The sequence below is a fragment of the Terrapene carolina genome, unplaced genomic scaffold, assembly GCF_002925995.2.
Source record: "Terrapene carolina triunguis isolate 2854851 unplaced genomic scaffold, T_m_triunguis-2.0 Scaffold88, whole genome shotgun sequence".
NCBI lineage: Eukaryota > Metazoa > Chordata > Testudines > Emydidae > Terrapene > Terrapene triunguis.
This window is the reverse complement of record NW_020664439.1, coordinates 1,682,361-1,694,842: the sequence shown is the minus strand read 5'-3', so window position 1 is coordinate 1,694,842 and position 12,482 is coordinate 1,682,361. Positions and strand designations below refer to the sequence as shown.

At 44.4% G+C, this 12,482-nt stretch overlaps 1 protein-coding gene across 1 annotated transcript in view; it reads left to right on the top strand.

Annotated features, from left to right (window-relative positions):
• STAG1 (stromal antigen 1) overlaps nucleotides 1-12,482 on the top strand; it is a 383,395-nt gene that overhangs the window by 204,528 nt on the left and 166,385 nt on the right. Inside the window, exon 12 of the mRNA XM_026649889.2 lies at nucleotides 6,129-6,208. Coding sequence (XP_026505674.1) covers nucleotides 6,129-6,208 — 80 coding nt within the window. The remainder of the gene's footprint in view (nucleotides 1-6,128; nucleotides 6,209-12,482) is intronic.

Below are 12,482 nucleotides of genomic sequence, written 5' to 3'. Positions count from 1 at the left end.
CCATGTTAGTCTGGATCTGTAAAAAGCGACAAAGAGTCCTGTGGCACCTTATAACTAACAGACGTATTGGAGCATAAGCTTTCGTCAGCATGCGTCTGACGAAGTGGGTATTCACCCACGAAAGCTTATGCTCCAATGCGTCTGTTAGTCTATAAGGTGCCACAGGACTCTGTGTATGGGCATAATCACTTGAAGAATAAGTACAGGTTAATAACCATTTTTTGAACAAAAAATTAAGTCTAGCTGGGTTGGCATATTGGCCAGTCAAAGAGTAGTTCATTAATCTGTTAGAAAGAGCAGTGTGATCCTGGCAAGAAAACTACATTAGAAACAGCACTTTTTTGTGTTTTACACCAATATAATTGAAAAACTCTGTCTATACAAAACCACTGAGATGTAGCTATCTCAGGGATGGAGGGCAATACAAAGACTGAGACCTGACACATAGCACACTGAACTGCATATACCTTTCTTGCAAAAGGAGTGTAGGTTGTCCTAACAGAGATGTATTTTGAGAGTGATTGTTCTTTCATGCAATGTTGCTTGCACAAAGTTGTTGGAGCAGCATTTTATCATACTTTTGCTACCACACTAATCAAATACCTTGTTTGGCAGTCTTATCAAAGAACCAAAGTATAGAAGACATAACTATCAATTCACCCCTGCAATATGATCACTTTATTTCAGAGGGAGGCATCTTGATAGGTCAGTGTGGGGAAGCTGTCAGAGCTGCTGTATTGCTGCACTGTAGCTATTCGGTGGAGAGATTTCAGTCTCCATTGCTGCTCTATCCACCATTTTTCACCAGTAGATTTAAATTCTCTACTCACAAAATATCTGCTATACAGTATAGTGAAAGATACTCCACATTGCCTCTTTTATACTCTGTCATTTAGTTTGATCTATCATTAAAATTTCACTAGAATCTCCCTTCAAATTGAATTTCTTTGGTGTGGTCTCTTCACTGGTAGAAGAGAATTCGGCCAGCGGGGAGGAAGGCAGATCCCTTATTTATCTCCCGGATACATGGTGTCTACTTGGCAGTTCAGGCAAGTGCCAAGAAAATCCCAAGAAAACCCTCAAAGTGTTCTCCCTAGTGCTTCTTCATGTGACTTGTGCAGTCTCAAGGATTTGCTTGTGGCTGCTTCTTCTAATCCAGTCTCCTTTAAAAAGATCTCTAAAGCTGTAAGTCAGTCTGAGAGAGAGACAAACACTCCTGGGAGTTGGAACTAGTCACATGCCCCAGCAGTTCCTCAGAATCATTGGGTATACTCTGAGAAATTTTCTCTCTACCATGAAGTTTGAAGAACTTCAGGAACAGACAACAGAGGGTCCTGTGGCACCTTTAAGACTAACAGAAGTATTGGAGCATAAGCTTTCGTGGGTGAATGCCCACTTCATCAGACGCAAGTAATGGAAATTTCCAGAGGCAGGTATAAATCAGTATGGAGATAACGAGGTTAGTTCAATCAGGGAGGTTGAGGTGCTCTGCTAGCAGTTGAGGTGTGAATACCAAGGGAAGAGAAACTGCTTCTGTAGTTGGATAGCCATTCACAGTCTTTGTTTAATCCTGATCTGATGGTGTCAAATTTGCAAATGAACTGGAGCTCAGCAGTTTCTCTTTGGAGTCTGGTCCTGAAGTTTTTTTGCTGTAAGATGGCTACCTTTACATCTGTTATTGTGTGGCCAGGGAGGTTGAAGTGTTCTCCTACAGGTTTTTGTATATTGCCATTCCTGATATCTGACTTGTGTCCATTTATCCTCTTGCATAGTGACTGTCCAGTTTGGCCAATGTTATCTCATTATCTCCATACTGATTTATACCTGCCTCTGGAGATACTGTGACTGTCAAGAGTTTAAATGACATGGCCTAGGGTGCTCTGTGTTTGGTCTCTTGTACTCTTGTCACCTCTCTGTTAGCTTGAAGGGCCTCTCTGATTTGACCATTGAGGTGAAAGTGGGGGAGATGATATCGCTGAGAATGATGGCTCTTCCTTTTCAGAGTTTCTGCCTGAAGAGGTGGTAGATACTATTCCAGTGCTTAGTCAAAGAAGACCAAGTGTCATTCATCAAAGAAGAACCACTTGTTTTCCATCAGGAAATCGCCTATTAAGTACAAACACAAAATGAGGCACTGTGAGGATTGTGGGAATTATTCCTTTTGCAGGCCAGATCAAAAGTTGAAGTGTAAAATTTCCAAAAGTTCCTAAGTGACAGAGAGACAAGGTGGGTGAGATAATATTTTTTTATTGGACCAACTTCTGTTGGTGAGAGAGACAAGTTTTTGAGCCACACAGAGCTCTTCTTCAGGTCTGGGAAAATTACTCTGAGCATCACAGCTAAATGCAAGGTGGAACAGACTACTTAGCATAAGTAGTTAGCACATATTGTAAGGGACCATACAAGGTAGAGTGGCCCATTAACACCTCTGGAGTCATAGGACAAATTGTAGTAATAAGCCATAAATCCAGTGTGTCTGTTCAGTCCATGATTTTTAATGTCTAGCAAAGTTATGAATTTAAGCTCCGAGGCTTATCTTTTGGAAGTGTTGTGCAGGTTTCCTTTGAGTATGAGGACTGATAGGTCAGATATAGAGTGATGGCTTTGTGATAGGATGTTTTTGTTCATCATTTTCCTTTCTGAGTTCATTTGAGAGCGTAGTGATTGCCTGGTTTCACCCACATAGTTGTTGGACCATTTAGTGCACTGGATGAGGTATATCACATGTTGTGATACGTTTGTGTAGGATCTATGGATCTTGAAAGGTGTGTTGTGGGGATCATCATTGCAATGGAGATATGTCTGCAGGCTTTGTATCCTGGTCTGTGGGGAGCTTAGTCCCAATGACTTAGGCTATATCTACGCTACAGACATTATAGCAGCATAGCTGTGGCACTGTAAGGTCTCCTGTGTAGCCGTTCTATGTCGGCAGGAGAGAGCTCTCCTGACGGCATAATTAAACCACCTCTAATGAGAAGTGGTAGCTATGTTAGCAGGAGAGTATCTCCTGCCAACTTAGCACTGTCCACATCAGTGCTTTTGTCAGTGAAACTTTTGCCTGTTAGAGGGGTGTTTTTTTCACATCCCTGACTGACAAAAGTGCTAGTGTAGACATAGCCTTAGTGTCCCACCAGAGCACTGACAGCTGAAAGGGTAATCGTGTCAAAGGAAAAGAAAGTTGCACATCAACACTATCAACTTTGAGGTAGTAGTCTCTCTGGTCCAGGTGATGTTTCGGGAAAGATGAAAGATAAAGTACAAACTTGTCAGATAGGGCAACACAGCCTTATCATTCTATATCAGTAGTCAAGAAGGGACTGGAGTCAGCCTCTCCATTCCATAAGGCAGATTTGTTGTTGCTGAAAAGTCTCCATGTGCCTGTCCAGCTGAGCTGCCAGGCAGAGTAGACTTAAAAAAGGCAGGCGTGTTACCAGATCAGAGAAAACTGGGAAGAGCCATCATGGACCTCCTCATGCCCCAGATGTGCCCAATTTTGCAGCAACATCAGAAACCTTAGCTTTGACTCTGTCAGTTCCTTGTGCTTGTGTAAAGTTCCAGACTTTTCCTTCAGCAACTTCTGTTTGGAAAGTGCTAAGAAATGTAGCTTGGCACAAGACTGATAATACTTATAGCTCCTGTGTGCCCCAGAAGGTCTGGATTAGGGAATTTAGTAGAATCATCTTCTGTGCTAAAATGTCCTTCAGCAAGGACCCAAGCACGACCTAAACCATCGCACTTCAAATTGCTCAGCTTGTTTTATAACAGAGCACTTCAGAAAGAGCTAGGGGTTTCTGATAAGATAGCCGAAACTGTGTTATACTGTAGGAAAAAGAGCAACTTCTTCACTAACTATACAGTGTAGCCAAACTTTTCTGTATGTTGCAAGGCTAGGAAGTTTTCATTATAAGACGGGGAAGATCCTTTCCATTCTAGACTTTCTTCAAAAACATTCTGATAGAAGTTTGCACCTAGCCACTTACTGGTTCAGACCTCTGCCATCAACACTCTTTGGGAAGGCCAGTCAACAGAGGAATAGTTGTGTCTGATGTTAGTTTCCCATTTCTTAAAGGGAGTCAATCACCTTTCTTTAGCTCCCCCGACAGTGGCCCCTGATATTGTGGCATTTAAAAATTGCTATTAGAGGTTATGTGAACTTTCATTTGATCCTTTGAGGACGTAGATTTGAATTTCCTTTTCCCTGAGATTAATTTCTTAATGGCCATTTCCTGGGCCAGGACTAAGAGGAAACTGGCAGCACTGAGGTCTCTCACCTTACATCTAACCACTAAGGACAAGATGGTTTGTCATATCTATCCCAGTTTCCTACCAAAGATGTCACTCCACTTTTCACTTAATATAAAATATTTCTTTTCCAAGCTTATGCCATTAACACAGTCCACAGAAAAGAATCTCATACTCACACTGGACTTACAATTTGAAAGTTCTGTGAATTTGGAAAGGAAATCTCCTTTCTGGAAAATCATTCCACTGTTTTCTTCTCTTCGTAGGCACCAAACAATCTTTAGGAGCATCTAGATATAGCAAAGATACCTTCTCCCATTAGGAGCAAGGATCACTCCTCTGAAGTGTGATCAGCAAGAGGCAATGCTTCCAATTACAAACTTTTTAAGGCAGCCACTTGAAACTCCTTAAATATTATTACTAAACACAACACGTTAAATGTGCAGATGTCAGCTTATGCTTTTGGATACTTAGAGCCATCGTCCCTTGGAATTCTGGAAGAGCATGGAGACCAAGAATTGCTTTGCTCAATTCATGGCCATTCTTAATTTCACCCCCTACTCCCTCTTTCATTCCTTTTAGTTAGCTCTCTTCTGTTCTTTCTCAGCCCAGGTATTTTAACAGTAGCATTTCACAAAACCCAAGGTCTGTGTTAGAGTAGGCCAGCTCTCAGAAAACAAATTTTATTTCAATTTTCCCAGTTTGTTTTGTGTTGCTTGAACAATATATCAAGACCCAAAAGAAACTGTGTTCCAGGGATCAATAGACATCTCTGCAGACAAGGAGGGTATTTGTTTCAATTTGAAAGAAATCAAATTGGGAAAGGAAAGGAAGGAAGCAGTAGAGGAACTCCTCGAAAGCGTGAAAATCCTGCCATTGAATTGGCCATTGGTCTGCTGGCATTCACAGAGAGCAGAGATGGATTACTGTTTTGTGGGGCCCTGGGCCAGAGCAAGTGGGGGCCCCACCCCACCCCTTCAGCCTGCAGTCCTCCCTCCCCCGTGCTCCTGCTGGGGAAGAGGGTCAAGGCATGAGGGCTTGCCCCCACCCTCCTGGCACTTCTGCCAGGGAGCGGGGTCGTGGCGCAGGGGCTTCCACCTCATGAGCACCAGGCGGGCGGAGTGGGGCAAGCCCCCACGCTCCAACTCCACACCCCAGCAGGCGTGTCAGGTGGTGTGTGGGGGTGCCCATTTTTCGGGGGTCCCCAGTTGGCCAGGGCCCCTGGGCATGGGCCCCGTTGGTCCAGTAGCTAATCTGCCACTGACGGAGAGAGAGAAGGAAAATCCATAGTTGTACCACAAAATTCCTCGAATTTCTTATGGAAGGCATGTGGGATAATTATTAAGGCCAGATGGTGGCTTTAAGTCATGGGCATGCAAAGGGCCATGCTGCAGCAGCTGCTTCAGGTGAGATTCTCTGCACAATGCTCTTTCACATGCATACACCCTGCCCAAAATGCACTACTGAAGCTCTATTGGTCATTGTGAAGAAGACAAATTGGGGCCACAGCCCTGCCCTCATCCAGCCCAACCCCATCCACTTTCAGCAGACTGGTACTGAGGAGACACTAGCTCAGAGTAGTGCCTCAGTTCCCCAGCCTGAGTTTGCCTGACATCTGCATGGGATGGCAAGAGGGGAAAGTTCCTTGACACATGTTTGCATTCCTGTTGCATATACAGTGTTAGAATCAGGACATACAGAACCTGGCATATCTACCCCATGAAAGCACATTGTACTAGATGAACTTAGCATGTTTGAAAGAAGTCAAATGGTTATCATGTTTCTGTGGAAAGGTGTGTCCATCAAAGACTGTTTATTTTGTAACTTAAATATTCATTTTCTGAAAACGTTGTGTGTTTTGTCATTCTAATACAACTACTTTTCAGGATCGCATTGTATCAATGACACTTGATAAGGAATATGATGTCGCTGTGGAAGCCATTCGATTAGTCACTCTAATACTTCAGTGAGTATTTTTCAAAGCTAGCATAATTCACTATGAGAAGCACTTTTGTCAGCAATATGCATCAGGTTTAGGTTTCTCATGCGTATTATGAAGGACTTGTAGCACTGAAGGCGGGTTCAATGTGTAATAATTTCACTGAGCAATTTTTGGAGATGTTGGAATGGGATAAATGGCTGCATAAACATACTCTGGTGAAATTCAGAAATTTACTAACTCCTTGGTGCCAGTAGTTTCAGTGTATCCACTCGTACAAATAAATGCCAGACTGGAAAAATAGACTGACAGTACAAACAGATCATTTTAACTATGTTATATTATTCTCTGTTCTTTTTTTCTTTTAAATGCAAAAAGCTACTTGCGTGCAAAGTACAACTGAGAATTTAACTACACTAAAGTCAGGAAATGCTTTGGTAACCTTAACGTTGCAACTTTAATTCTGTTCTAGTTTCAAGTCAAAGATACAAAAACAGAATCGGAAATTTGCAAATTTAAGAATATATTTCATAATATAAAATGCTGCATCTGTATATGTGCATACACGAATGAAGAAAAACTGCAGTGTCGTATTATATTCAGAACTACCGGAAGGATGTTCGTTTAAATTAATAAAAAAAAACAACACACTGAAGCATAAAATGGAAGTTACGTTTTTGTTAAATACACACTGAAAATCCCTAACTTAAAAAAAAAAAATTCAGTATGTAATATTGTTTGTGTAGTCAGGTCTGGCAGAACCTAAAGTTCTCATCCGTGGAAGTGCCCAATATTGAATTGGGACCAATACTTGTTATAATTCAAGAAAAATGACTTTTCAAAATATTATGTTTGTGTGCCGTCACTGTAATATCTGAAAAAATAAAGATCATGATTGACATAAAACAAAATTATGGCACATTATCTAAATTTTTTGAAAACTCAATAAAAAAAATTAATTCCCAAAAAGTGTGATGACAATTCTGGGCACAACTCTACAGTTAAGGTTGAAGCAAGGATTAATCATCTCTGTTAAATGTTAATGATACAGTGAATCCTTTCCAGATTTATAGTACTCAAAGAATAAGTATGGAATGAATTTTCAAAGAAATCTGATAATTAGTTTGTTAAAATACCTCAACATGTTAAGAAATCTAAACTTTAACCTTAACTCTGAAGTAAAGATACTTCATGTTAAATTCCCTGGTTTGTATCTAGGGAAGGAAATATTGGTTGAAAACAGGGATAGGGATGATTAAGACCCATGGTCTTGACCAGGGGTCTCAAACTCAAATGACCACGAGGGCCACATGAGGACTAGTACATTGGCCCGAGGGCCGCATTAACTGACACCTCCCCCCCACCGCTCTCGGCCCGGCCCCCACTCCACCCCTTGCATGAGGCCCCGCCTCTTCCCACCCCTTCCCTGCCCCCATTCCAACCCCCTTCCCTGAAATCCCCACCCCAACTCTGCCCCCTCCTGCCCCCAGGGGGCGCAGGAGGGGTGTGGCGGGGGCTCAGGGCAGGGAGTTGGGGTGTGGGGTGCAGGAGGGGTGAGGAGTACAGCAGGGGTGCAGGGTGCGGCGGGGGCTCAGGGCAGGGGGTTGGGGTGCAAGAGGAGTGCGGGGTGTGGCAGGGGGCTCAGGGCAGTGGGTTGGGGTGCAGGGTGAGGCAGGGGGCTCAGGGCAGGGGGTCAGGGTGCAGAAGGGGTGCAGGGTACGGCAGAGTGTTGGGGTGCAGGAGGGGTGCGGCATGGGGCTCAAGGCAGTGGGTTGGGATGCAGGAGGGGTGCGGGGTGGGGCAGGGGGTTCAGGGCAGCGGTGCAGGGTGCGGCAGGGGGTTCGGCTGCAGGAGGGGTTCGGGGTGCAGAGTGCGGCAGGGGGTTCGGCTGCAGGAGGGGCTCGGGGGGCAGGATCTGGCCCAGCGCGTACTGGGGGCAGGACAGGCTCCCTGCCTGTCTGCCCTGCCCCCACGCTGCTCCGGGAAGAGGCGGGAATGTGGGGGCGGAGGGGCTGTGTGTTTCTGTTGCTTCAGGCACTGCCCCCAGCAGCTCCCATTGGCCACGTTCCCGGCCAATTGGAACTGCTGGGGGCGCTGACTGAAGCAACAGCAACACACAGTCCCTCTGCCCCCCCTTCTCTTCCTGGAGTGGCGCCGGGCAGGGCAGGCAGGCAGGGAGCCTGCCCTGCCCCCGGTGCACGTCCGGCCGGAGCCGCTCTAGGTAAATACTGGGGGTGGGCGGGGGGGCTGCGAGGGGCTTGCGGGCCGCAGAAAATAACCCCACGGGCCGAATGCGGCCCCCGGGCCGCGTGTTTTGAGACCCCTGGTCTTGACTGTATGGTAACAGCAGAGATCAAGCAGGTTTTTGCTGCTAGGAGGAATGTTTCATGAGGTTTGTCCTTTGGGTCATGATCCAAAGCCCAGTGAATTAAGTAGGAATTTTAATACTAACTACATTGAGATTTGGATCAGGTCCTTGATGAAGAATCCAGGTAGGTTTCTAGAGCTAAGAGATGAGGTTCAAAACTTGCAGCATGAGTGGGGATAATGTAGGAGATTGGTAATAAGTGTCTAGTAAGACAAAGAGGGGATGGAGCTCGGTTGTTCTCAGTGGTGGCAGATGACAGAACAAGGAGTAATGGTCTCAAGTTGCAGTGCGGGAAGTTTAGGTTGGATATTAGGAAAAACTTTTTCACTAGGAGGGTGGTGAAGCACTGGAATGGGTTACCTAGGGAGGTGGTGGAATCTCCTTCCTTAAAGGTTTTTAAGGTCAGGCTTGACAAAGCCCTGGCTGGAATGATTTAGTTAGGAATTGGTCCTGCTTTGAGCAGGGGGTTGGACTAGATGACCTCCTGAGGTTCCTTCCAACCCTGATATTCTATGATTTAATGGATTTTCACTGGAGGATTACATTAAGGCTTCCATATCTGTTTGTGGGTGGAGCATAGGAACGGGGTTACTGTTGTTGATTTGCATCAGGGTTTGAGGATAGTCCAGAAAGCTGGGAGAAGTGCTGCTTGACTCTCTAGGGCTGGGCAATAGATAGCAATCAATTTCAATTAGAAGTTATGATTTGCAGAAAATACATAGGCAAAGTGAAAGAGATGAGGGAAAAATCCCTGGCTGGCAGACTAAGTACAATAAGGAGTTTTAAAAATATATTAGGAAAAAGGGAAATAATAGCAATGGTGTAGGTCCATTATTAGATGGAGAGGGTAGCATTGTTAATGATGCAGAAAAGGCAGAATTTTGAATAAATATTTGTGTTTTCTATTTGGAAAGTAGCAGGATGATGTACCCATATCTAGGGGTGGCATAGCTTGACTTTTTACTTTTTTCTAGTTTTGATAATTATCAATTTTTATTTTTAAGATTTTTTCCCTATTTTTAAGTATTTTTATTTTTAGAGTTGTGGGGGGTGGGATTGGGGTTAGGGCGGTACTGCCAGTGGGGCAGCAGGGAGTTCCCGGTGCAGCTGAGGGGCATGACACTAGGGCTCAAGGGTAAGGGAGGCTGTGGTCCTGGCTCAGAGGAGCAGAGGCCCCTGGTCAGGATTGTAAAGAGGAGGACAAGCCCCTGGTCACGGGGAGGCTGCCCAGCTGCTGAACATTTCTGGCTCAGGGACCGTTCCCATGCTTTTGGCTGGTGAGTGAGGGATCAGGACCATGACACCAGAGTTGCAGAGGGCTTACTACATGACCAGTGCCACCTGATCCCTGGAGGCGCAAGATGCAGGGAAGGCTGCAGGGTCAGAGCAGAGACCCCTCCAGCCAGGGCTGCGAAGAGGAGGACAAGTCCCTGACCATGGAGATGGGCACGGAGTCATTCAGCAGTGGGTCAGCCACCTCTGCAGCCAGGGACAACGATGACCCCTCTTCCTCGCAGTCCTGGCCAGGATTTCCTTGTCTGCTGAGCCAGGATGTGCACAGTGCCCCACTCACTGACCAGCCTGAAATACAAGAGCTATTCCCAGGCAGAAACTGTTCAGCAGTGGCATGGCCAGCTGATGAGTGAAAGCAGAGCTACAGAGAGCTCCCTGTCCTACCCGAGGAGCCATTAAGTAGTGGGGTGTCCTTCTCCCCTACCAGTGGTTCATCTTGCTTCCCCTCCTTTCAGTCTTGGCCAGAGGTATCTGCTCTGCCCTACCAGGACTGCAGTCTCTCCCTGCACCTTGTGCCCGCAGGGATCAGGTGTCACCTGCCCTGCAGCCATGCAGGGAGCCCTCTACAACCCTGCTGTCATAACCCCGCTCACTCATTCTCATGACAGCTTCTGTCTGATGAGTGAGCAAGCAGGCCATGACATCAGAGTTGCAGAAAGCTCCCTGCATGATGGCCAGTGACACACAATCTCTGCAGGCACACGGATTGTTACTGTTCGATATTTTTTTCGTTAATCTCATTGTGTCTGCTGAAATTGACCTTTACCGACAGATATCTATTAAAATTGAAATCTGCCAAGCCTATCCATATCATATGAGGATGATGAAATACTTTCCAATGCATTAGTAACTAAGGAAGATATTAGATAACAGCTACTAGGGATAAATATTTTAAATCAGTCTGCCTGGATAACTTGCACCTAAGAATCCTAAAAGAGTTGTCTGAGAGATCTCTGGACCGTGAATGTTAATTTTTAATTAATCTTGGAATACTGGGGAAATTTCAGAAGATTGGAAGTGAACTGGCATTGTGCAAGTATTCAAAAAGGACAGGTGGGATGACCCAGCTAACTATAGACCAGGGAATATGACATGAGTCCTGGACAAAATAATGGAAAAACTGATACAGGATTCAATTGATAAAAAAATTAAAAGCTAGCATATAATTAATGCCAGTCAAGATGGTTTTATGGAAAATATGTCTTGTCAAACATACCTAATTTCATTCTTTGATGAGATTGCATGTTTGGTTGCTGAAGTTAATTGTGTAAATGCATTTGACTTATTACCACACGACATTCTAATTAAAAATTAGTACTATGCAGTATCAGTAAAGCACACGTTAGGAACTAGATAACTGATAGATATCAAAAAGTAGTTAATGCAGAATCTTCATTTAATGAGGGTGTTTATAGTGGGATTCCACAGATATCAGTAGCCTATTCCATGTTTCTTCAGTGATCTGGAAGTAATAGTATTACTGCTGATAAAATATGTAAGTGCAACAAAGACTGGTTGATTGGTAAACAATTATGAGGACAGGACAGACATACGGAGGGTTACATCTATGCAGCAAGGAAAACTCACGGCTGCCTTGTGCCAGCTGCCTTGTGCTTGTGGGGGTTGGGCTGCAGGGCTCTTTCATTGCTTTGTAGACTTCTGGGCTTGGGGTGGAGTCCAAGCTTTGGGACCCTCCCACCCTGCAGGGTCATAGAGCTTGGGCTCCCACCCAAGCCTGGAAGTCTATACAGCAATGAAACAGTCCCACAAGCCAGAGTCACTTAGCATGGACCAACTGTGGGTTTTTCTTTGCTGTGTAGACATATCCATAGTGATGTGGGTCAGTTGGTAAACTGGGCCCACTCAAACAAAATTTGTTTTAATACAGCCAAATGCAAGGTCATACAGCTTGTAGCAAGGAATGTAGGTAATACCTACAGAATGGGGGATTATATGCTGGGAAGCAGTGGCTCTGAAATGCATTTAGAGGTCATAGTGGACAAGCAACTAAACATGAGCTCTCGGTGTAATGCTGTGGCAAAAAGTGCTAATACAATAAATAGGGGAGTAATGAGTAGAAGTAGGGAAGTGACTTTACCTCTGTATACAGCATTGGTGAGACAGATATTGGAATAATGCATACAGTTCTGGTGTCCACATTTTAAAATGATGTTGAAAAACTGGAGCGTGTGTGGAAAAGAGCCACCCAAAAGAAAAAAATCCTCACAATGAGGGACTTAAAGAAGTTCAATCAATTCAGCTTATCAAAAAGAAGATTGAGAAATGGCTTGATTACAATGTACAACTACCTTTACGGAGTGAAAATATTGTGTACTTGCGGGCTTTTTATCAGAGGAAGGCATAACAAGACCCAGTGGCTGGAAGCTGAATGCAGATAAATTCAAATTAAAAATTAGGCACACATTTTGAACAGGGAGGGTGATTAACCACTGGAATAAAATATCAAGGAAGTGATGGATTCTCCATCTCTTGATGTCTACAAATCAAAACTGGGCTATCTATCTGGAAGATACAGTTTAATCAAACACAAGTTATTGGATTCAGTACAGATTTGTAGATTCTAAGGCCAGAAAGGACCATTGTGATTACTTAGTATGATCTCCTGTGTAACACAGGCCG